Source organism: Sesamum indicum, linkage group LG10 (assembly GCF_026168435.1).
Source record: "Sesamum indicum cultivar Baizhima isolate 11 linkage group LG10, ASM2616843v1, whole genome shotgun sequence".
Classification (NCBI taxonomy): domain Eukaryota; kingdom Viridiplantae; phylum Streptophyta; class Magnoliopsida; order Lamiales; family Pedaliaceae; genus Sesamum; species Sesamum indicum.
This window is the reverse complement of record NC_142666.1, coordinates 16,201,241-16,224,934: the sequence shown is the minus strand read 5'-3', so window position 1 is coordinate 16,224,934 and position 23,694 is coordinate 16,201,241. Positions and strand designations below refer to the sequence as shown.

Genomic DNA, 23,694 nt, shown 5'->3' with positions numbered 1-23,694 from the left:
ACTGTGCTTTGCCAATACCAGAAGAGGGAATGATGGCTAAGCCTGAGCTTAGCCTCCTTGATTGTCGAGCGGTGATAACTGCCACCAACATGCGTAGGAGCAGTTACGGAACCACTCTATCACAGACGGTTACATGGGCGTGTCTTTAACTTCCTCACCACGTCTTTAAGCAGATAACATTCTCTTACTTCTTCTTCTTTCATTTTTCTTGGAGCATCAAGGGCTTTTACCTTCAAAGATTCTGTAAGTATCCTACCACTTCTCTTTAAAAAATTTTCTGAGTATTTTCTGTGCAAACATGTCCTCTTCTGATGTATCGATTCGCTTCATGGGTGAGATCTATGCAGAGATTATCCCTCGGAGGCCACCTCGAGGGAGATAGGCGGTTTCCCACCCAGTTTCCCTCATGGTCGGAGGAGGAGTCTCCGCCAAGCAATTGTGGCGGCCCGCCATCTTATTGACAAGGAGGATGTGGACCCCGAAGCGGGAGGGAAGGAAAGAGAGGGTTCTTCTCCTAGGGAAGAGGAAAGGGAGATCTCTCCTTCACTTTTGGAGTGGGGATCTTCTATCCTCAAAACTTCGGGGATAGATCAGTTGATACGAAAGTATCACATTTCTCCTGCCTTCATCATCTATACCCCCTCCCCTACTTTGGCTTAAGTCTCTGGGTGGAATCCTTGGGGGACTCCCTAGGTATTTTTATTCTATCTTTTACCCTTCATCATTGTGTTTATCTCGAATTATGACATGGACTATTTTTCCTTGAATCAGATAATATCATGTTCAGTAAGCTGATGTGAGATCATGCTTCGAGAGTTCAAGCTGGAGGGACTCCTCCTTCTCGATCTCCTAGGGGGACTCCTTATGGTAGGGAGATGAAACAATCTGATGGATGTTTTTTCTTCCGGGCCTGACCATGCTTTTAGGCCAGGCTCCTTTTTACTTATTTAAAATAGATTTTCTAGTTTTTTCTGCATATGGAGATGTTATGCTTTGCATTCCGTCATGAAATACCTTTGCTCACATGCTATTTTTTTTACTTACCTTTGGCCACGGCTTTAGGCCAGGGTTGAAATGCGATGCCTTTAATCCTTAATTCTGTGTTTGTTGTTAGATTGGTACTGTTTCCTTGGTGTGATGGAGCTTTCAAGTTTTTGTTGATGTGAGGGGTTCCCTTCGGATTTCTTGAGGGATGCCTTCTCAAGCTTTCTTGGCAAAGGATTCTTTTTACTTTTCTTGAGGGATGCCTTCCTAACTTTTCTTGAGGGATGCCTTCCTAACTTTTCTTGCATTTGGGTATTTAAACATTACATCATGAATTATATTTGTGTAAGAAGTAATGAATCGAAGGTATACGAGAGCTTAAAAGGGGAGTTCCGCAGGCTCCTTCAAGGATGGAGGCCTGCATGAGTTTTGGCAGGGTTTATTCCTATATTTTTTTTATGCCTCGCTTCAAGAATTGCATATCTTTTCAAGGAGAAATAGGGACCTTTAATGTCTGCTGATGCTGGCTCTGTAGAGGGAATCCTTTGGAAAGGCTTATGGGAAGATGTCCTTTAGGGGGACATTTTTTGAAGGAGTCCTTTCGAACGACTTATTATTGGATGTCCTTTAGGAAAATATTTTTAGAGGGAGTTCGTTTGGAGGACTTTATTAGTGGATGTCCTTCGGGAATATATTTTTAGAGGGAGTCCTGCAGGAGGACTTATTAGTGGATGCTTCGAATATGATGGATGTGTCCTTCTTCATGCATAATATTTCTTGAGGTTATAAATGTTTCAAGGATGAGATAGTGGGCGTCCTTCAAGGTCTTCAAGCTCATATGCTCCTGGACCTATCACTGTTGTGACTTTAAAGGGTCCTTCCCAAGTGGGGTCTAATTTTTCCATTGGTTTCAATGTATCCACTCTTCTTAGTACGAGGTCTCCCACTTGAAAATTTCATGTTTTTACTCTCCTGTTGTGGGCACTGATCATTGTGTTCTTATATCTTTGAATGCGGATGAAAGCCTTTTTCTCTCAATTCTTCAGTAAGGTCCAAATTTTCTTTCAACAATTCCGTATTGTTTTCTTAAGACAAATGTAGAATTCTATGGGGGGGGATACCCCAATTCAGCTGGAATGATTGCTTCTGTTCTATACATCATGGTGAAGGGACTTTCTCCAGTAGATCCTCGAGGGGTTGTACGATATACCTATAGGACAATAGTTAATTCTTCTGTCCAATTTCCACCCATTCGCTCCAATCATCTCTTGATTCCTTGAACGAGGATTTGGCTGGTGACCTCTACTTGACCATTGGTCTGGGGGTGTGCTACTGATGTAAATCTCTTTTTTATACATCATCATTTACACCAGTCTTGTATTTTATACCCTTGTAATTATCGATCATTGTCTGAGATTATTTCTCGTGGGAGCCCAAAGCCAAAGCGACAGATGATGTTCTTCCATATAAATTTCATTACCTCTATTTCTGTGATGCGAGCGAATGGCTCAACTTCCACCTACTTGGTAAAGTAGTCAATAGCCACTAAGAGGAATTTTCTTTAGCCAGGAGCTAGGGGGAAAGGACGTACGATATCTACCCCCATTGTGCAAAAGGACACGACGATATCATGGTTGTAAGGGGCTACGTCGATTGATATATGAGGGAAGAGTGCTTCTGGCATTTCTCTTATTTAATCACTAGTTTCTTTGCGTCTTGTTTCATGGAGGGCCAGAAGTAGCCTGCTCGCAATGCTTTGTTGGCGAGAACCCACGTTCCTGCATGCGCTCCATAGCAGCCACTATGTATTTCTTTCAGGATATGCACTCCTTCTGATTGGGACATACATCGAAGTAGATGATGTGTAAAGGATTTCTTGTAAGAACTCCTCCTTGCAGTAAGAACCGAGCATTTCGGGCTTTAAGTCTAGCTGCTTCGCACCTGTTTTCGGGAAGGCGCCCCTCTTCAAGCGACCGGATAACAAGAGCACTCCAATGCTCCGTAGAGGATATGGGTTGGATATAAATTGAAGTTCTTAGTTTGATGAGGTACTGTATGGTAATATGTATTGTTCTACAATCTTCTGGAGCGCTGGCTAATTTGGAGAGGCAGTCAACCTTAACATTTTCTTCTCTTGGAATTTGTATAATTTGAAAACTTTAAAATCCCATTTTTAGTTCTGCTATCTGTTGCAGATATTGGATCATGTTTTTTTTTCCTTTGTTTCATATGAGCCCTTTACTTGCTTGACTATCAATTGCGAATCTGAATAGGCTATTAAATTCCTAGCTTCTACTTCATGCGCCATTTCGAGTCCTATCACGAGTGCTTCGTATTCCGCCTTGTTCGTGGAGGCCTTAAATCCAAACTTAACGGCAAACTCCAAGTCTTCTTCTTAGGGTGAGGTGATGACTATACCTGCACCACTACCTTAAATCATGGATGACCCATCCATATGCAATAGCCATTTCTCAGCCTGGGGGATACTCTCTTCAAGTGTCCTTGTGATCTCGGAGATGGAATCAGTAAAGGCTTGGGCTTTAATAGTAGTTCGAGGTAGATAGGAGATATCGTACTTACTCAATTCTACCGAGCACTTCATGAATCGTACTGAGGTATTTGGTTTACCCAGTGTTTGCTTCAGAGACAAGTCAGTTTTCACCCCAATAGGATGTGGGAGGAAGTATGGACGTAGCTTTCTAGTGGTTACGACTAATGCGAGAACCATATTTTTGATGAGGGTGTATCGTCCTTCTGCTTCGTTGAGCACCTTGCTGACGTATAGATTGACATTTGTTTCCCCTTATCCTCACGAATGAGGCAGAGTTGATCGCTTGAGGAGTGACTGATAGATATACATAGAGGGTATTTCCCGGGGTCGATTTCACGAGTAGAGGGAGCCTTGCTAAATATTGCTTGAGTTCTTCAAAAGCTTGTTGACACGAGTTGTCCCAATCAAAATTTTTTGCCTTTCGAAGGACTTTGAAAAATGGTAGGTTTTTTTATGTCGATTTGGAGATGAAACGGCTGATTACTGCAATCCTTCCAATTAGCCTTTGTACTTCATTAATGTTAGAAGGTACCTTCACATCTAAGATGCCCTTGAGAGGGTTAGCTTCGATTCCTCTTTGGGTACCATAAATCTTAGAAAGCGTCTTCCTTTCACTACAAAAGCGCATTTTTCCGAATTGAGCTTTAATTGATAATTTCTCAAAACGGCGAATGTTTCCTCCAAGTCCGCCACATGATTCTTAGGTTTCATGCTTTTCACAAGCATATCATCTACATATACTTTCACATTCCTTCCAATTTGGGGACGAAAGTTTTTTCTTTCAAATATTGGTCCAGTATTTTTTAGACCGAACGGCATAGCCACGTACAGAATGTGCCAGGGGATGTGATGAAGCTGATTCTCTTGCGATCTTCTGGAGCGAGCATTATTTGGTCGTACCCTTGTGATGTATCCATCATGCTCAAAAGCCCACATCAAGACATAGAGTTTACCAATTAATCAATTAGAGGGAGAGGATAAAAATCCTTAGGGGCATGCCTTATTAAGGTCCCTGAAGTTAATGCACCTTCGTCATTTTCCCCCTGGCTTAGGCACCAACACCACGTTAGATAACCATTCAGAAAATTATATCTCTTCAATAGGGCCTGCTGGGAATAGTTTGTCAATCTCAGTTTGGATCCAAAATATTCTTACGTTCTTCATTTGGTGAGGATTCTGGAGAAGAAACTTTCACTTCTTTCCCCTTATTTATTTCTTTTGACGTATGGTGCTGTTCCTCAGGATTTTTCCCAACAAACATATTCCAACAGATATCCATTTCGGATAAGTCTTTCGATTTCATTCTTTAGGTACTGACACTCTTCGATGGTGCGGTCGTAATCATTATGAAAAAGGCAGAATTTGTTGGACTTGTGACGTTAAGGTTGCTCTCTCCACGATCGGGGACGAGTTAACAAACCTTTTCCTTCGACCGCCATGAGGGCTTAGGTAATAAGCACTGTTAAAGGGGTGTAAACTGTATTTACCCTCTGAAAGAGCGCCTTCTTATCCCTAAAATCAGTGCGAGGTTTCTTAAAGGGGGCCTCCTCTCGAACTTCTTTCTTCTTCTCACCACGAATTTTCTTCTTGGCAGTTTAGGCGTCCTCCATATTGATATATTTGGCCGCACGGGCTAGGAAGGCGTCAAATTTAGAAAAAGGATATTTGGTCAGGGACTTGAAGAAGTCGTCATCTAGGAGCCCTTGAGAAAAAACATTGGCCTTTACCTTTTGAGTAGCAGAGGGTACTTCCAAAGCCACCATGTTGAACCTTTACAAATATTCTCTCAAAGTCTCATTGTCCTTTTAGCATACGACAAAAAGGCTGAGCTCCGTCTTTCGGAGGTTCCCACTGCTGGAAAATTAGTGCAGGAAAAGAGATAGAAACTCTTGAAAACTTCCTATTGCTCCAACGGGCAATTGGTCAAATCATTGTTGTGCAGCCTTGTCGAGGGTAGTGATGAAAATGCAACACTTGATTCCATCCGTGTACTGGTGCAATAGGTCCGCTTTCTCAAAACAGGAGAGATGCTCTTGAGGGTCCATCATCCCATCATATTCAGCAATAGTAGGAGTACGACATTTCCCTGAGAGTTGATCCACCATCACTGCTTCTGTGAGTGGAACACCCTGCTGCTTATCTTCTGGGGACTTGCTATCTGGTGTTGTACATCTTGAAGGTCCTTCTAAAGGCATTCCAATTGAGCTATTCATTGTTTGGGAACCTCATAGGGAGCTGTTGGAACGAGCCTTGGTATCCCAACTGATGAGGTTTTGGTTATAGCAATATCTACTTCTGGCTGATTTCCTCCTACTCCTCCATCAGGGATGTCTGCCTCCACCACGGGGGTCGTGTGGGCAAGGACCAGTACCACCATTTGTTTCCGTATTGCTGCTCTGGTCACTTGCTGAATTGCGCCCAGTAAGGCTGGAGAAAGTTCTCCTAAAGTGGTATCTGAGGATGTGCTTTGTCTTGGAGGATCAACCAAAGGGTCTATCACTCTAGGAGGTGGCATCGGTGCTGGCAAGGCTGGGCAGATCCTCTTCCAATCGGGACTAGGGAAGTTCACGCAACGACCTGCAGAGGTTGATTGCTGCTGGGGGTACATGGTCTTTTGCTTATTAGTGGGGTTGTTGGGGGATCTCCATAATAACTCACACCTTTAACTCAAATTTTCCACAGAGAGCATCAATTGATACGTATGATTTTAGCACAGGTTCAATTAATTCAGACTGGGGCGATGGGCCTAGATTTCCTAGGAAGGAATTCGGAAAGAAGAGACCTGCAAAACAAAATATTCGAACTCCGACGCCCAATTTAGTATTGGATTGGAAGAATAATAATCCAAAATAATAAAAATCGCTAAGAAAATGAAGCGGTGATGATGAAAAATAAAGAGAAATCGTGTTTGTCAATACAGTAAAAGCATAGCAGAATAGCAGTCAAAATTCCATCTCATGAAGGTGTCCCTCGCCTGGGGATGGGATCCCTATTTATAGAGGAGTGACCTCCTTCTTCAAGGAACTGATCGGGCTATCGACTATTGCGATGAACGGATAAGATTAGTTGGGATAAGGCTTGATCAAGTCCTATTTTTTAGGGATCATGCTGTTAGAATCATTATTTAAGTTAGGAAGAGAGTCCAATGCTGAGAAGGACTTCCTAGTCCATAAGGAGTCTGCTGAACTTAAGAGTCTGAGTTCCAGAGGAAAACCTCCTTGCTATGTGTACTCCATGCTAGTCGAGAAAGCATACGTGGAAGGTCCAGGTGTATGCCACATAAGCTTAGGAGAGAGACATGCGTGCGGGAGCTGGGCCAGCTATTGGCGTTTAGGCCAAAATCATTGGGCTATATGAAGCAAGCTTCCTTTGTCAGCATGGTCGTGCCAATGAGAGAAAGTATTGGGCCCTCTTGCTTGTTCTTGGGCCATAATTCGTGGGGGCAAACCCATCACTTTTTTTCTTTTGGAAAATATCTAATCAGATAAGAAAAGATATAACTAATCATGCATCTGAACTCAAGTATCAATTATCTTATTAATATGTTCGAAAGTGCAATTATTCTTTCTTTTAGTCCAACAACTCTTGAAGAAGTGAACTAAAATTTACTTGATAAAAACTTGCTCTTTATCACAATTTCAAGTGGTTAATTTTGATTTTTGTTTTAAAAATAATATTTGTTTTACAACAATAACATCGTTTCATATTGTAGTTAATTCTTACTAAGATTTTTCTTGTAACTACATCTTATTTAACTTCTTACACATTCTTTAACAATTAAATGAACTAAAACTAAATTAAAGTAAAAGCGCATGCAAATAAACTCGAAGCAAATTAAAAAGAATTTTAAGCAACTAAAAATGATATAATCTTGAAATGCTAATCTATTTATCATATGACATCATTCTTCCTTCATTCTTAAAACTTTTGACTGTATGTCATGGGTTGTGCTATGTACAAGTTCAACTTAAATTTGACAATTAAATGTTAACTTTTCTCAAGTTTGAGTGTTCTTCATCAATCAATAATTATATCCTAAAAAAAAAGCCTATAATTTGACTACACAAAATTTTAATATTTTGATTTATATGATGTTGTTAATCCTTATAAAATTTTAGTTGACATTACTACAAAAAACATGAATCTTGGTCATTTCTAATTATTATGGTCGATATGTACAATAAAAAATCATAGTGAACAATTATTAAGTCACAACTATATAGCGGCTATTGATCATTGTTTCAGTAGACGGGGCCATGACATTTACCATAACTAAAATCATAGCAAGATTTTGTCATTACTAATAACTATAACAAATACTTGGCCATGACTAAGACCATTGCAAGTATTTATTTGAAAATTACTTTTCTTTAAGAAAAAATAACAAAAACTACAAGTTCCTTTAGTAACATATGCAAAAGCAAACGTATGTTTAATATTTTAATGTATAATATATATATATATATATATATATATATACTTGATAAATATTATCTTTTTCAGCATAGAAAGGAAAGATATATCATAAAAGGAAATCTATGCTTTTATAATGATATATCATAAGGAAAGGAAAGGAAATCTATGCTTTTGTAATGATATCTACATAGAAAGGAAAGATATATCATAAGGAAATCTATGAAACAGTGTTGAATAGTAATTTAAAATTTATTTCTTCAAATATGATTTCATTAAAAATATAAAATAAACTAAAACTTGTAGAAGTTTATTTTATTTTATTTAATTTATTTATAAATGCATAAAACTTCAGACTTGTATTTTTTCTATTGTAGTTTAATATAATTTTAAATAACTAATTGTCAATTTCTTCTTAATTAACCTTTTAAATTATACCAAATAATATATACTATTGAAAGAAGATATTTAAGTTAATTATCATATTTATTAAAATAAACATACACTTAAGTCAATGAGGAGATAAGATCGTGCGTTATCCCCGGACTTTCGCCTTCTTTCTCGGATAAGCAGGTCGCCCCAAAGTTCATGCAAAGAGGGACTCCTTCTCCATAAATACAGGTAGCATACCTTAACAGACAGACCCTTCAAGAAGCTGGAAACTGTCTTGTTATTTTGCCGCAGCTCTCCATTCGTGTTTTTGCCATATTTTATTCACGAAATCCTTTGTCTTATTTCAATTTCTCATTTAAGCACTTCTCAACAAGGACCTCTTCAATCTCCAATAGGGATCCCTTCAGCCCCACGATAGGGACCCCTTTAGTCCTCCAACAAGGACACCTTCAAGCCCCACGAGAAGGACACCTTCAGTCTATGGACACGCACGTCTTCAAGTCCCACGAGATGGACACATTCAGTCCCCTCAATAAGATTCAAGCCCCACGAGAGTGATACCTTCAGTCCCCTCAACAGGGACACCTCAAACCCCACGAGAGGGACACCTTCTATCCACTAATAGGGATGCCTTCAAGCCCCACGAGAGGAACACCTTCAATCCACAAATAGAGACACATTCAACCTCTCTATCAGAAATCCCTCAAGAATCTGGAAAATCACTCTCTACTCTTACATTAGCATTCGAATTGCACTCTTAGCACGATTTTTCTCGCGTAATTGCTTATTCTATCATGATTTCTCATTATATTTTATTTCTTATAATTATTTTCTTCTAAATTTGATATTAACTTAGGCATCGGAATGCTAACGCCTTTTTTGCAAATCGCTCCTTCAAAATTAGTATTCGCTTCGGTTCAAACTTTGAATATAGTCCATATCCATTCGACCCTTGTATTTTTTGAATGAACCAATTATTATTATTATTAAGTATAACATAAATATAGATTAACAAATTAAAAATAAAAATAAAAAGTTGTGTCCAAGTCATTAGTGCTACTGACAATTTGGGCACATTTTTTTTCAAAAAAAAAATAAATTAAAAGAAGTGGAGAGTCGTTAGTGCTTATTTTTGCAACGATACCCATTTTGGGGTATAGTTGCGACTGTTTTTTTTTTTTTTTTATAATATTATGATAAAGGACTCGGACTCGTTCCGACTGTACTCATTTTGTGTTAAGTTGCAATTTTTGTTTTTTCTTACAATATTTTAATAAATAACTCGAGAATTGCGCCAAAGAAGAGATTGCCTGAAGTCGCTGTCTCTGTTGATTTTCATTTTTCTATCACCTGCTCTTTAAGTCTTCGCTCTGTTCTTAAGTTTTTACTCTTCACATACGTAGCTAAAGAGCATAGGCAAAAGCGGCACTCTCTTCAGTCTTCACTCTGTTCTGATTTTGAAACATTTCCCACTCTAAGAAGATGAGAGTTTCTATAATGGCTCTCATTCGTAGAGGATTTGCTGCAAAGAAAAGAGGTACTTCCACTCATCCACTCTCTTTTCTTTCATCTTTTCATGATCTCAGCCATAAGAATTGGCCTTTTTCTCCAAGGCCCAGAATAGATTTCAGTTGTATTCATGAAGTAGATGATGCTGTTTTCTTGTTTCGTGAAATGCTCAGAATGCGCCCGCAGCCTCGTGTTGTTGATTTCAATAAACTATTGACCTCTATTGTCAAGATGAAAAAATACGCTGTTGCCCATAATTTATTCGACGAAATGCGTCAATTGGATATCCCAATCGACCAGGTGACAATGAATATCGCAATTAATTGCTATTGCCTTCTCAATCGAGTAGACTTGGGATTTGCTATCTTGGGCAGTTTCTTCAAGCGCGGTTACGAGCCAGATGTCACTACTTTCAGCACGCTCATAAAAGGGCTGTTTTTAGATGATAAGGTCATGGAGGCAGAAAGATTGTTTAAAAAGTTGTTAACTCTGAAACTGTGTGAGCCTAATGAAGTCACGATTCTTACTGTGATGAATGGGCTGTGCAAAGCTGGACACACTCTCACTGCATATGATTTGCTTGGATTATTTGAAAAGACAAGCTTCAAACCTAATGTTTATTCTTATAACACAGTGATTGACAGTTTGTGTAAGGATCGAAGGGTTGATGAGGCGCTCCAGCTCCTAGCCAAAATGATTGACAAGGGCATATCACCCGACATTGTAACGTACGCTTCTATAGTTCAGGGCTTGTGCAATTTGGGTAGATGGAAAGATGTGAAAGATTTAATCCATGAAATGGTGGATCACAAGATATATCTAGATGTGATTACTTTTAATATATTGGTGGATGCATTTTGCAAGGAAGGACTGGTCAAAGAAGCTGAGGATGTTGTTGAAATTATGATGCAAAGAAACATTTCTCTTGATGTTGTCACGTACACTACTCTCATAGATGTTTACAGCCTGGTTGGGCAAATTGATAAAGCAAGACAAGTATTTGACTCCATGCCAGGTAAAGGTTTGAAGCCTTCTATCATCAGCTATAGTAGCTTGATCAATGGATATTGCAAGAAGGGAAGGGTAGACGAAGCTTGGGGCCTTTTCCTCGAAGTTCCTCGTAAAGGGTTAGATTATGATGTAGTTACCTATACCACCATGCTACAAGGATTATTCTGTGCAGGTAGATGTGCTGATGGATTGAAGCTTTTCAAAGATATGCACGCCCGGCAACTAATTCCCGATGTAATGACTTACAATACCTTACTGAATGGCTTGTGCATGAACAAGCAGATTGATGAAGCATTTTCTTTCCTACACATAATGGAAGAACAAGGTGTTTATCCTAATGTAATCACATACAGTACACTCATCCATGGATTGTGCAAGGATGGAAAACTTGAGATTGCAAGAGATCTTTTTAACAAGCTTCCTTCCAAAGGTTTGCAACCTAATATTCAGTTATATACAACCATTATTGGTTCACTATATCAAGAAGGACACATAGAGGAGGCAAGATGTTTGCTTGTGGAAATGGAAAAAAGTGGTTGTACACCTGATAGTGTAACATATAACGTCTGTATCCAGGGTCTGCTTAAAGGAAAGTTGCTGGGCGAGGCAAAGACATTCTTGGATGAAATGTATAGACAAGGATTCTCACCCGATGCAACTACTGTATCTATGTTGCTTCATCAAGTATTCCTCTGAAAGTACTGATAAGTGCTAACGTCTCATGTATGCTACAGCATGTTCAATTTTATTCATCAAATTTTATGTTTGAACTCTACAGTCAAATGAAACTGTTTGGAGGTGTTAATTGTATCTCCATCTCAAGTTCAGTGGCACATCAGTCTCGTCCTGAGAGAAATATGTGCCCAGTGATCAAAATCTCAAGAGCATTGATTGGGTTCACCATGCAATCACACTTGAAACAGAGACTTGGTTCCTGATGCACCTTCCACCTAGTAAAGTGTTTCCAGGTGCCTACATCTTCTCAAATGGTGCCTTGTCCAAACATTTATGTTGGAGAATTATGATGATTGTTTGATGGAACTTGCTTACCACTGCTTGATACATTGGAAATTATGGCCCTAACTTTTGTTTTTTTTTTAAAAGCTTTTAGTAATTCTTGTTTTTGTTTCAGTTTGATCTTTTTTTAGAGATTAACATGACAAGCCTGTTTAAGTATTCATTAGTTACCAATATCTTGAGATTAGCATGTAAGTAATGCTCAAGTTGTTCAACAATATAGTTAAAAAATGGAGTAGACAGTCGGATGTTGTATAAAACTTGTAACAAAGCCATTTCAGAGCCCAACAAAATGTCCTAAATACTTTTACTTCTTTTACAATATTCTTTTTATAGTTCATATATACAGTCCATTCTTACGAGTGCTTGCATAAGATTGAAATTTATTTTTCTTTAAATAAGAGTGATGAACTATTATTAATTGAAATAAATTAATTACAATTATTTTTATCGGATATTAATATCTAACTAATACTTTTATTACATTAGAAACAATACTTACTATTAATAAAAACAATATTACATGCATAAGGGGGGTTCAAATCTATGAACTCTAAAGTTATAGGGCCACAATTTCGTCAGAGCTAAACTTTATTCGCAAAATTCAAATTTTTATAAGTAGTTTCAAGAGTAAATCTTTTTATATTTATTCAAAGGCCCAGAAATTGTATTCATGGAAGCATGTCACTGTATTTCATTTTTGTTTTTATATTTTACAAATATCTTCTGGTTTTCGAAATCTTTCACTTAACTTAGCGAGGTTCCCATTATTTTAACATTTTCATGATTAATATTTAAATAGCTCGTGTTTAATATATCATATTATATTTTAATAATATTTATTTTTTTTTAAAAATTATTGCACCACGAGTGCATTTATTTATATCAAATAAAAAGACTTACCCCCCCCCCCCCTTTTTTTTAATTGAAGTCACTTCTTTTTTTATCGAAGTTGGTTTTATATTTATCTAACACACTTTCTTTTTCTGTGTGTGTGGATTTCGTAAATATCTCTATTCATAGGTTTGGAATCTACATTTCTGAACCGAAATATTCGAATAATCAATTTTGCAATCGGTTGTTAGCATACATAGGTTTTCATATTATTCATTTGACAAAATGGAAACCCTTCTTATTAAATGATCATGATATATTTCAAAATTGAAATTCTTAATTAATTGAAAACACCCTTTTCATTCGATAAAATACCAAAGCCGATGATTGACTCATTCTATACTAAAAATATGTCGACAACTAAATTTTGTATATGATGCACATATTTTACATGCAAGGCACAAATTCTATACTAATTAAACAAACTAGAAAGTCATTGATAGATCTTAATAATAAGGTATAATTACATTTTTTTTTTGAGATTTGACATAATTACACGTAGGCTCCCTATGATTTGAAAATTACATCTAGCACTCCTTATATTTGCTTCCGTCTAACAAATAAATTCCTTTGTTAGTTAAAATCCACTGAACTTATTAATACTAACAAAAAATTGAATGAAAATTGCTATGTACCCTCTATTGACTGATTCCTGACTTATTGCAGGTCAAATAATTTTTTTCGAACTAAACTACCCTTATAACGATGAAAATATACCTCCTCATATGCATTAACGTGTCAATACATATAATGTTAATTTGATTATAAAAAAAATTATTTAACCTATAATAAGTCAGCTGTAATAAGTCAATCAAGGGTTAATATAAATTTTTTTCTGACTTTTTTTTATTAATATCAGTAAATTTGGTGAATTTTGTCTAACGGAGGGACTTATTTGTTATTCAGAAGCAAATTTAAAAAATGTTAGATGTAATTTTCCAAACCACAGAAACTCTACGTGTGATTATATTAAACCTCGAGGGAGGGGAGTGTAGCTGCAATTATTCATAACAATAATTCAGAATTGTTACTTTTCTAATTTGGACCGAACACATAATTCATTTCATTGGTTTTTATAACTTCTTCCCTATATATACATTCTTGATTTTTAATATTCATTAATTCAAAACCAACCACCTATCATCATAAATTCCCATCATCAAATATTTATATAATACTGCATATATTTTCTCACTTTTACATTTAATATTAACAAAGTGGAAATCATATGCCTCCATAAACAAACACCAAACACATCCCAATTTATCTCTATACATATTTTCACATTATTATAAAGAACATCACAAATTACACATATACCATCTTTAATTTTCTCTTTTAATCACTATAAGAGTAAGAGAGTGTTTGTGTGAGTTTATAAAGTTTTTAAATATCTTACAAGATGCTTTAAAGCTTATAAAATGTCACGAGGCATCGATAATTTTTTCAGAAAAAAAGAATATATCAATTTTAAAAATGAGATATAATTAGGAGTTTATAAATTCTTTTAACAAATAACAAGCTCCAAACTTATTTTAAAATCTTAACAATTTTTTACAAATTAATTATTTATTTGTAATTTCAAACATCTTATAAAATCTGTAATATAATTTCCTCCAAATAGTTCAAAGTTTTATTTTTAAAATAAAATTTACTATTTTATAAACTTAAAAAATAACATCTTAAAAAAATTTACAAACTTATAAGATTTTTTTTAATAAATTTAACCCCAACCACCCCTTATTTTGAGAATTAAATTACCTCATGTGAAATTAGAAAAATTCAAAAGCCCCACTACAAGAAAATTGCTAAAAATCCCCCTAACATTTAAAAAATAATGATGTTGTCTCTCTGTCTAGAGGTTTTCTACATTATTTTTATATGTTTTTTTTAAATTTTTTTCATAACCGATTTATAATTTTTTTTAAATTTGACGTTGGAGTAAATTCATTTAATCCCTTATTTTGATATTTCGATCAATCTTCACGTGCACCTTCTTCTTCAGAAAATTATTACGGTTCCAATATATAGGATGATTTAAAATATTAGTTTTATATTTTAAAATAATTAATATTAGTCTCATTTAAAGAAAAATATTACAACATTGATTTTATTATTGAAATATTAGTTCCACTTTAAAAAAATATTATGATATTAATTTCACACTTTACAAAAATATTATAACATTAGTCCCAAATATTGTAAAATTTAGATGATGCGACTAATTTTAAAAAATATGGAATTAATATTACAAACTATAAGGACTAAATTGCAAATTTTTCGATTAATTTTAAATGACATGAGACTAATATTACAAAGTACGCTGACTAAATTGCAATCTTCTCCCTCCTGCTTCTTGCTCTTCTCCCACGAAAGCCCACAGGCCTACAGTCTCACTTATCATATACGTCTCCATAGCCTTTTGCACTCCGAGACTGAGTATTAGGAGCAGAATGAGTTCCTTAAACTTTGCTCTCCCATTAATTCTATTGTGGCTGATTCTTTGTTTCTGTGAAGCGGAGCAGAAACTCAGCACTAAAGAATGCGAGAAATTAGGGTTCACTGGCCTCGCTCTTTGCTCCGACTGCCACACCTTCGCTGAATACATCAAAGATCAAGGTATTTCTGTGTTTATTGGATCTGTGGTCGTTTTCTTGTTCATAGATCCCGTGTCATCTACAGATTGAATTTTTCTTTCATTTATGCTTCTAAAGTGTTTCTTTTTCCTCTGGGTTCTGTTTAGTTGGGGTGATGATTTGCGTTTTCTTTGGCTGTTTTAGGTTTGAGCGTGACAAATGCGGGCTGCTTTTTCTTTCTTTCTTTTTTTTGCTCCTTTCTCTGCGTTAATGGGTTTTTTTTACTAGGTGCCTAAGTAATTCCTAGAAGTTTTATGTTGTTGTGTGTACTTCTCTGGGTATACTTTTTACTTGTTATGGGGGAATCGATCTGCGAGTATTGTATTGATGCATTTTCCTAATTAATGCCGAATAGAGTGAGCAGCAGAAAGAACTTCTGTGAGACTGTAATTTAACATTCTTGTGTGTCAGTTGCAATAGGAATGATGAGAGTCAGTGTAGGATGCCTCCTTATCTTATGAATGGGCGTGATAATTTTTCCAGCTATAGAGTTCTTCAATGGACCTGGTTCGTTTCTCATTTGCCCTCATGATTTGATTTAGTTTGTGAGCTCTACTGCTAGTAACTTGTGTTTTGAAGAACTTGATTTTTTGCATATTTAAAGGGGTGTGAATATATGTTAAGACCAGTTGTGAAACTTGTGAATGTCTTTGCTTTATTTAAAATGATGTGTTTTTGTTTGAGAGGGAAAAAAAAAAAAGTCACGGGTCTAGACAGGTACATTTTGTGAGTATGAATGAAACTCAAAGTGATTGTGGCACTGTATTGGAAACTTATCTAAAGATTCTTTGATTTTTGAAATCACTACGAGAAGTAAAATGATGGTTGTGATGGTTCATGTTCTTTAATGATGATCAAGTGACATGGTACGCGTGTTGAACAGTGGTTAATGTGGTGATGCAAGGAACTTGAGGAAGGCTGGCGAAGAGATAGAGGGGAGGAAAAGAAGAAAATGAGTCAGAGGAGACTAGGTCACTAGGAGAGGAAAAGAAGATGAAGTGAAGAGGGGTAGATTGTTGTGACGGAGTTGGTGACCCTTGGTTGATGCCTGGGTTTTTTGGGGGTGGTGGTGGATAAGTGTTGGGAGGAAATGGAGGAAGGGGGAATAAGAAAGCAAACAACCTGCTGATTATGGTCGTAGGGGCCAGATGTGAACGGCTACTGCTATCTTTAGGAGGAAAAGAAGAAAAAAGAAGATAAATATTGGAGTAGGCACATGTGATATAATCTTCATCATAAGCAGCAGCCTGGGAAATTGCAAGTCCCCTTGTTTAGTATTACTGTTAATTGCAAACAAGTATCTGATTATACTATCCCAATCTACATGCTTTCTATGTTTATTCAATGTCTTTAAAAAATAAACTATTGGAAAAAATAGCTGGTCTTGGTCAATCTTGGTTTCCGAGGATTTTAGAGGGTGCTTAAGACAGAGGATTTGTATTTGGAAACTAAGAGCTCGTTTGGTTGTGTTTTCAATGAGAGTATTTTCACTTTTCACTATTTGGGTAGTTGGGATTTTGTTTGGTCAAGCCATTTTCATTGAGAATGCATTCTTATTTTATTTTGAATTTTTTGAAATTATAAGTCACATGAGTTGGTCATACTTGTCTTATCTTGTCAGCATGTCTTTTTTTGTTTCAAATCAAATAAAATTGCTTTCTCTCCCAACCATTTTGGTCGACCCTCATAATTAATTTCTATCACATCAAAAATACATATACCTATATTCTTAATTCTCACACCTATATACCTATATTTAGAAATAACTAATCCAAACATATTCTCAGTTTTCGCATAGAAACCAATAAAGCATTTTTACACAAATACAATTGTTAGAAACTAAAATGAAAACACAACCAAACGGGCTCTAAGTTTATGAACTTGTAGTAGATGTCAATGTACGCTTAAGTGTTGTTCTAACTTGATTATTTGGTGGTCAGCCACAGTTTTGTATTCTTGTAGATAACAGATGTTGGGTTATTCTAGCTCATTCTCTACAAATTTTCGAAGTTCGCTTCCCCACTTGCTTCTCAAGCCCATCATCTTGGAGAAGCAAGACAATGTAGTGCCTAAAGTCTTATTAGGAAGTTTCTTTGTTATCCGCCAATATGATTTTTATGACTTAGCATGAAAAACCGAAGAAAGAAGAGGCAGGAATGATCAGGTTACTCATGCATGCAGAGCAGATTATTTATTTCTACTGGAATTCCCTTAATTATTAGGGTTTTTTTTTTTATTTGATGGGACCAGGGTGCCCAGGCCCTTTTTCACAAAGGCGCGCCTCGTGCGTGACTTGGCAACACCTGAATGGCGCCCAGGCGCGTGCCGTAGGCCGCGAATGCCCCTCACGCCATGGCGCGCCATTGACTACAAAAGCGACTTGCCAATGAGAAGATTTTACTAACTGAATTTCTTATTTCCTGGAATTTACTTGGTTATACAAACCAAAAGTACTCCATGTCTAGATAAAGGAGTACAGTAATGTAGACTCATTTAGAAGATACTTTGGACAGGGGACAAAATCTCCAAAGGATTTGTATCCTTTTCCCAAAGATAAGTCAAACTTCTTACTAGAAATGGATGAACGTTTCAACCAAAATGCATTCGGGAGTTCAGAAAAAAAAGGAAAAAGGAAAGGAAAGAAAAAGGAAAAAGGAGGCTCTGTGCCATGGTGATGATTTAGGATCTCAAATAATCAAGAAACAAAAACTGCATAATTGAAACAGTGCATATTGGTATGGAAACAGTGAATCTGAAGATAATGACAGGACAATTGTGCAAAACTGTACATATTGATTGAATTGTGATTAAATTCATGACAGGGTTAATAGGAATCAATGTGTCTGCTTAATGAGGGTTATTCTCATTGTAGATTTGAGCTCTCTTAATATGGTTATGCTTTACAAGATAAGAAGAACACCATAATGGAAAAATACATGTTGACAATTATTTTTTCTCACTCATCAAACAAAGTCATTTATGTCTTATTAGATCTTATCTGCATTGCAATGATCGTTTTCTTGCACCAATTTTCTATTGACTACAGAGCTGGTATCTGATTGTTTGAAGTGTTGTGCTGAAGATTCTGATGATGCAACGAGCAAGGTATGTCTATTGAGACTTCATTTACAATATATAATAATCTTTGTGCTTCAGTTGGAGCCTTTGATAATTGGGTTGGAAGGTTTTCACATCTTAGAAGCAAGGGCAAGTGAATCAGAGTGTATTTCTTTTCCCCTCCCTGGTCTTTGTTCTGCTACATTTTGTCATTTTCTCCTGACGCGTCGTGACTCTTGTTAACTTCTTTCATATGCTCAACTTATGTAATGCATCCTCCATGCTTTCCTCATAGTAAACTTCAGGTTTTCACTAGTCGTTTTATAATGTGCTTTTTTTGACAAGCCTTTTCACAAGAATTGAAAACACTAAAAATAATCATTTTACTGTTCAAACATAGGATCCATGTCTCCTAAAGTGTCATCGTGCTGTCTGTTTCCTCAGACACAATACACTGCTTCTCAGATTTGTTTGCCCTCTTTACAATGAATATATTGCTGGGCAGAGAAGTATATAGCTATTAGTTATAAATCGATGTCTTGCTTCCCTGTCCCTCTGCGCATTATACTGTTTTCCATATATTTACTTTAGGAATAAACACTGGATTTTGTTTCACTGGGTTGCAGGTTATATATTCTGGTGCAATTTTAGAGGTTTGCATGAGGAAACTGGTTTTCTATCCTGAACTAGTTGGCTTTATCGAGGAAGAGAAGGATAAATTCCCAACAGTCCGTGTACAATATGCCTATAATTCTCCACCAAAGTTGATCATGTTGGATGAAGATGGGCAACTGAAGGAAACCATTAGGTGAGCTTACTATTGTATTATTCAACAAGCTTGTCCCAGAACATTATTATATAGAAAGTTTCTTTATTAGCTCAGTATAAATCAATTGATTCTCGTGCGGCTGCTTATAGAGTTTAAGCAACGAGTTTTGGGAGGAAAATGAGCAGCGTCTTTATTTCTTTCTTGTCCTTGCTTCAATTCCTAATTTAAGTTACTGGTCCATGACTATTCACTTATATTCGAATTTTGTTGGTGTTATGCAGAGTTGATAACTGGAAACGGGAACACATACTGCACTTCCTAAAGGAGAAGGTTAAACCATCATCAGAAATCTAACGTTTGATCATTTTCTGGCAACTAGTGATCGACGGAATTCTGCTTGGATGTTATTGTTAATTGATACCATTTTAAACGAACGAGCAGATGATTAACAGAAGACAGGAGACCTTTCTGTAGTGAATATTGCTGGTCCTAAAACCCCCTTCTCTTAACGAAATAATCTGTTTATGTCGAGAACAAGCTCGTGGCCATTGTTTTATGTCAGCATTTCACTGAACGTCGTATTTCAAATGGCTTATAAATTCTTTTTGGTTAAATATTCACTTATCCAGATCTATAATTTGGCAAAAATAGTCCCCCACTGCAATAATTATATAACTAATTTGACTGTGCCGAAAAAAAAAAGTGTAAATTTAATGTAATTTTTACACTGATATTTAGGAAATTGTGGGGAAAAAGTGTTGAATTCGAAGATATAAAATTTGTTAATTTACTGGTTAGAAAATTGTTCTTCAAAGATATAAAACTTGACAATTACAGGAAGTATTGGTTGCAAAATTTGTTATTCGAAGATATAAAATTGGCCAATTACAAGGAACATTTGTTAGAAAAATTTTGTACTTACAAAGATATAAAAGTGGTCAATAACAAGGAATTTTGTTTCAGAAAAATAAACAATACGTCAATTTATAAAAATTGCTTTCTGAATCAATTCAAAAGACACATTCTCATCGGCTTTTCCTTACACGAATTCTCTATTTATAATTTCGCCATCAACTTTTCGTTGTGTTCAATGTCTTATAACATTGTTTTGATCTCCATTACAAAGCAAAATAACATTGCCGGCTAAGAAAACCCTTGATTGAATTTATACTAGAAATAATATCATTGATGTTTAATTGAAAACAACGATTTAGGGTCTTGAATTTTTTCTTTTTTTTCTTTATACTCCTATTGCGATTCTAGGCAACTCTGGGAAAAGGGATCTTATACTGTTGCCTTCCCAACAAGAACAATATTCACTATTGAAATATTAAGAAATTTACAAAAAAAATATGTAATTATGTAAATATTGTGTCATAAGCTCTTCTTGTGATGTGATGTCCTGAAAAGGTATTATAATTGTGTAAACAAATGGGATCATTATTAATTACAGAAGATAATTAATGGCCAAATAATAAAATGCGGTTGATTTGAAACATTTCTAGGTTTTATTGGAGTATAAAAATAAGGCCATATTTTTTGCGAACAAGTATGATTTTATTGTTTTTATTTTTGTCTATGAGTTATTTTTTTTTTATTTTTTTTGCGGTATTCAATTTTAATAATATTTGTTGCTATCAATTGCAAGCTAGCATTAATAACAACTATATATTTATAGTTTAATAAAAATTCACAATGTTGCAACATTGAACTTTTCAATATAATTAATCTTAAGAGAATGTTTTGGAGCAAGATATTATCCGTTTTTTTTTTCTTCTAAAACCTCACGATTTTATCCTACAATATAGGAGTACAACGGTGTCAAATAAAGTAACATCTCCTCTAAATGCCCTTAGCTTATGGATTTACTGTTCGTTTTTGCCTAGTATCGCAGATTTATCCTTGGAAGAACACATCAGGAGAAGATCAAAATTTACAGTATATGTTGTTCGAATTCTCATTTCTAATTATTGTAGGACAATAATACACACGCATTATAATATAATAAAATAATTTCTTTCATATTTTAGTATACAATAGAAAAATAAGTACAAGAGTATAAATTTATGGAGAACGATAGTTTTGTCCGTTCACTCTTGGTTTTCGGTGTTTATTTCGATTACTTCAAGGAAAAAAAACATGTCTTGCCTACTTGTATGACACTATGCCTTGTGCTCATAACAACAAAACAATGTTTGTCTACCTTTCCAACTTTTGAAAACTAAACTTTTAAGAAACTTTTCATAAGCAAGATAAGTTACCCAAGAAAATATAAAACTGTAAGATTGTTTTTTTCACCATAAATATTTCACAATCAAGTTTTAGGGTTTATACATTGGCAAAATCTAGTATATAGTTATTTCAAAACAAGGAAAAAGTGCAATTTTCGTCCTGTACTTTAGGTAGGTAGCATATTTGGTTCATTTGGAATTTATTTTAGTAATGTAGGATAATAATTTTAAAAAAATAGCACATTTAAAGATATTTATCATCAGAAATTATTTATTTAGTTAAAAAGTGTCTCCAATTTGTATCCATCATATGACACGCACACGACACTTTTCGAGCAAATTTGTAATTTTCTGCGACAAAAATCCTCAACGTGCTATTCTTTTTTACAATTATTTCCCTTCATTGTTGAAGTGAATTCTAAGTGGTTCAAAAGTGTAACCTTCTCATTAGGTTTGCCAATTGGCGAGTATTGCCCTACTCGGATTCGAACCCAACAAATACCCATAAAAAATTTTCATACGCTACCCATACTCTACCGTACAATATACCCATAGGGTCTTACCCAAATTATACCTAAAAAAATTGAGTACAGTTTGGTCTTACCCATTTGAAACTCACTTAATTTTATCTCTTTTACAATATATTTAAATTTACATTCAAGCCAAACAATTATGTTACTAAATTAACTATTAACGGATTTTCATAACTTGTTGGTCGATAAAATAAAATTAATTACTTAAATTTCAATAGGTGCAAATTGATCATCGTCGAAATTTAAATAATGAACTTGATTTTGTACAAATGATAGACCAATATTTATTTTAAATAAGAATCTTAAATTATTCAAATAATGGGCCGGAAATATTAATCGATTATGAAATCGAGACAAGTTCAAAATAAGAATGAAGTCACAAAAGTTGGTAAAAATAAGTAAAATTAAGTATAATATATCTTAAGTCTCATTTAAATCTCTCAAGTATCATTTGCATTTGCATTCAACTTTGATTTGATGAAATTGTAATAATTTGACTTAAACAAATTTTATTTATTCCGTATATCACTCAAATTTAACTAAATTACATTTTGTCCGTATTTTTTTTTTATTTATTACATGTCAAGTTAAATTTTGCTTAATTTGATCATAAAATTAATTTTGAGTGATTACAAAATCAATATGAGAAGCTCTAGTATATTTAGCCAAAATTTCAACAAGTAATCAATATAAATAAAATCTTTAATGAAATAACTATATACTATTTATTTTTTCTAAAATATTAAATAAATTTAGTTGATTGATTTACTAAAACTTTACAAATTCAATTTTAAAGTAATGAATAAATGAATATCTTCGGGCATTAGACTATATCACTACCTATGAATATTTTAGGGCATTAGACCATACCCATACCGACTCATTTAATTTCATGGGTCTAGAGTAGGGTAGGGTCTCTTACCCATTGAGTAGGATATGGATATGAAGGTTATTTTTTAGGTATCCATCAACAAGCCTACTTCTGATACTTACAAGACGAAAATCACAATTTTTTCCTTCAAAACAATAATATTACCCCCTAAAAAAAGAATTTACTAGACAAACATTTCTACATACTAAATTAATATTTGGGCCTCGATTGCGACAAACTTTTTATGACAACAATGAAGCTAGAAATATTAAAAGGTTATAGCAAATCATATATTGCAAAGATGTACTACATCTACAACCCTTATATATAGAGCTCAACTGCCTCCCAATTATCTCCCATCTTGAGAATTAAACCAACACTTTTTACAAGCATACATATATACATATAACTTGCTCACCATGGCCAACAAAATCTTGGTCTGTGTTTTTGTATTTCTCCTTGTAACTATGACAACAGTAGAAGCCGCAGATCCAACACCAATCCCATGTTGCCAAGGGAATGTCGTTGATTGTTGCCCTGAGAGCATCAAGACGGGCAAAATCCACTTTCACAGGAGCAGGCCGACGTCGACTGTCCGCAAGTTGATCCCAAATATTTGGATTCGTAATTAGAACCTCAGTTAGCAACAGAGGTTGCATTAAGTGATGGTACTGTTTCGGATCACTATGTTGTTTGACTTACTGTGTTGTATCTTTTTTGTTTTTCACTTTCTTGTGGAATAACACTGCTAAATAATGCCTATTATCTACATCCAAAAGCTAATGCAAGGGGCTGTGTTTTTACTTACTCTAACAAGTGCGCCAA

General features: G+C 35.2%; 2 protein-coding genes across 3 annotated transcripts; both read left to right on the top strand.

Moving 5' to 3' along the window:
• Positions 1-9,651: 9,651 nt before the first annotated feature.
• Positions 9,652-11,654, top strand: LOC105171961 (uncharacterized). Of its 2 annotated transcripts, XM_011093249.3 has the most exons (2): positions 9,654-9,878; positions 10,024-11,654. In XM_011093249.3, the coding sequence occupies exon 2, from the start codon at positions 10,025-10,027 to the stop codon at positions 11,555-11,557; it is 1,533 nt and encodes a 510-aa protein (XP_011091551.1). In that variant the 5' UTR covers positions 9,654-9,878; position 10,024; the 3' UTR covers positions 11,558-11,654. The 2 variants fall into 2 exon arrangements, with proteins under 2 accessions (XP_011091550.1, XP_011091551.1); XM_011093248.3 differs by having other exon boundaries at positions 9,652-11,654.
• A 3,437-nt stretch (positions 11,655-15,091) lies between these two features.
• On the top strand, positions 15,092-19,850 carry LOC105171962 (selenoprotein family protein). Its single transcript, XM_011093250.3, has 4 exons — positions 15,092-15,391; positions 18,455-18,513; positions 19,092-19,273; positions 19,516-19,850. The coding sequence occupies exons 1-4, from the start codon at positions 15,226-15,228 to the stop codon at positions 19,586-19,588; spliced, it is 480 nt and encodes a 159-aa protein (XP_011091552.1). The 5' UTR covers positions 15,092-15,225; the 3' UTR covers positions 19,589-19,850.
• Positions 19,851-23,694: the final 3,844 nt, after the last annotated feature.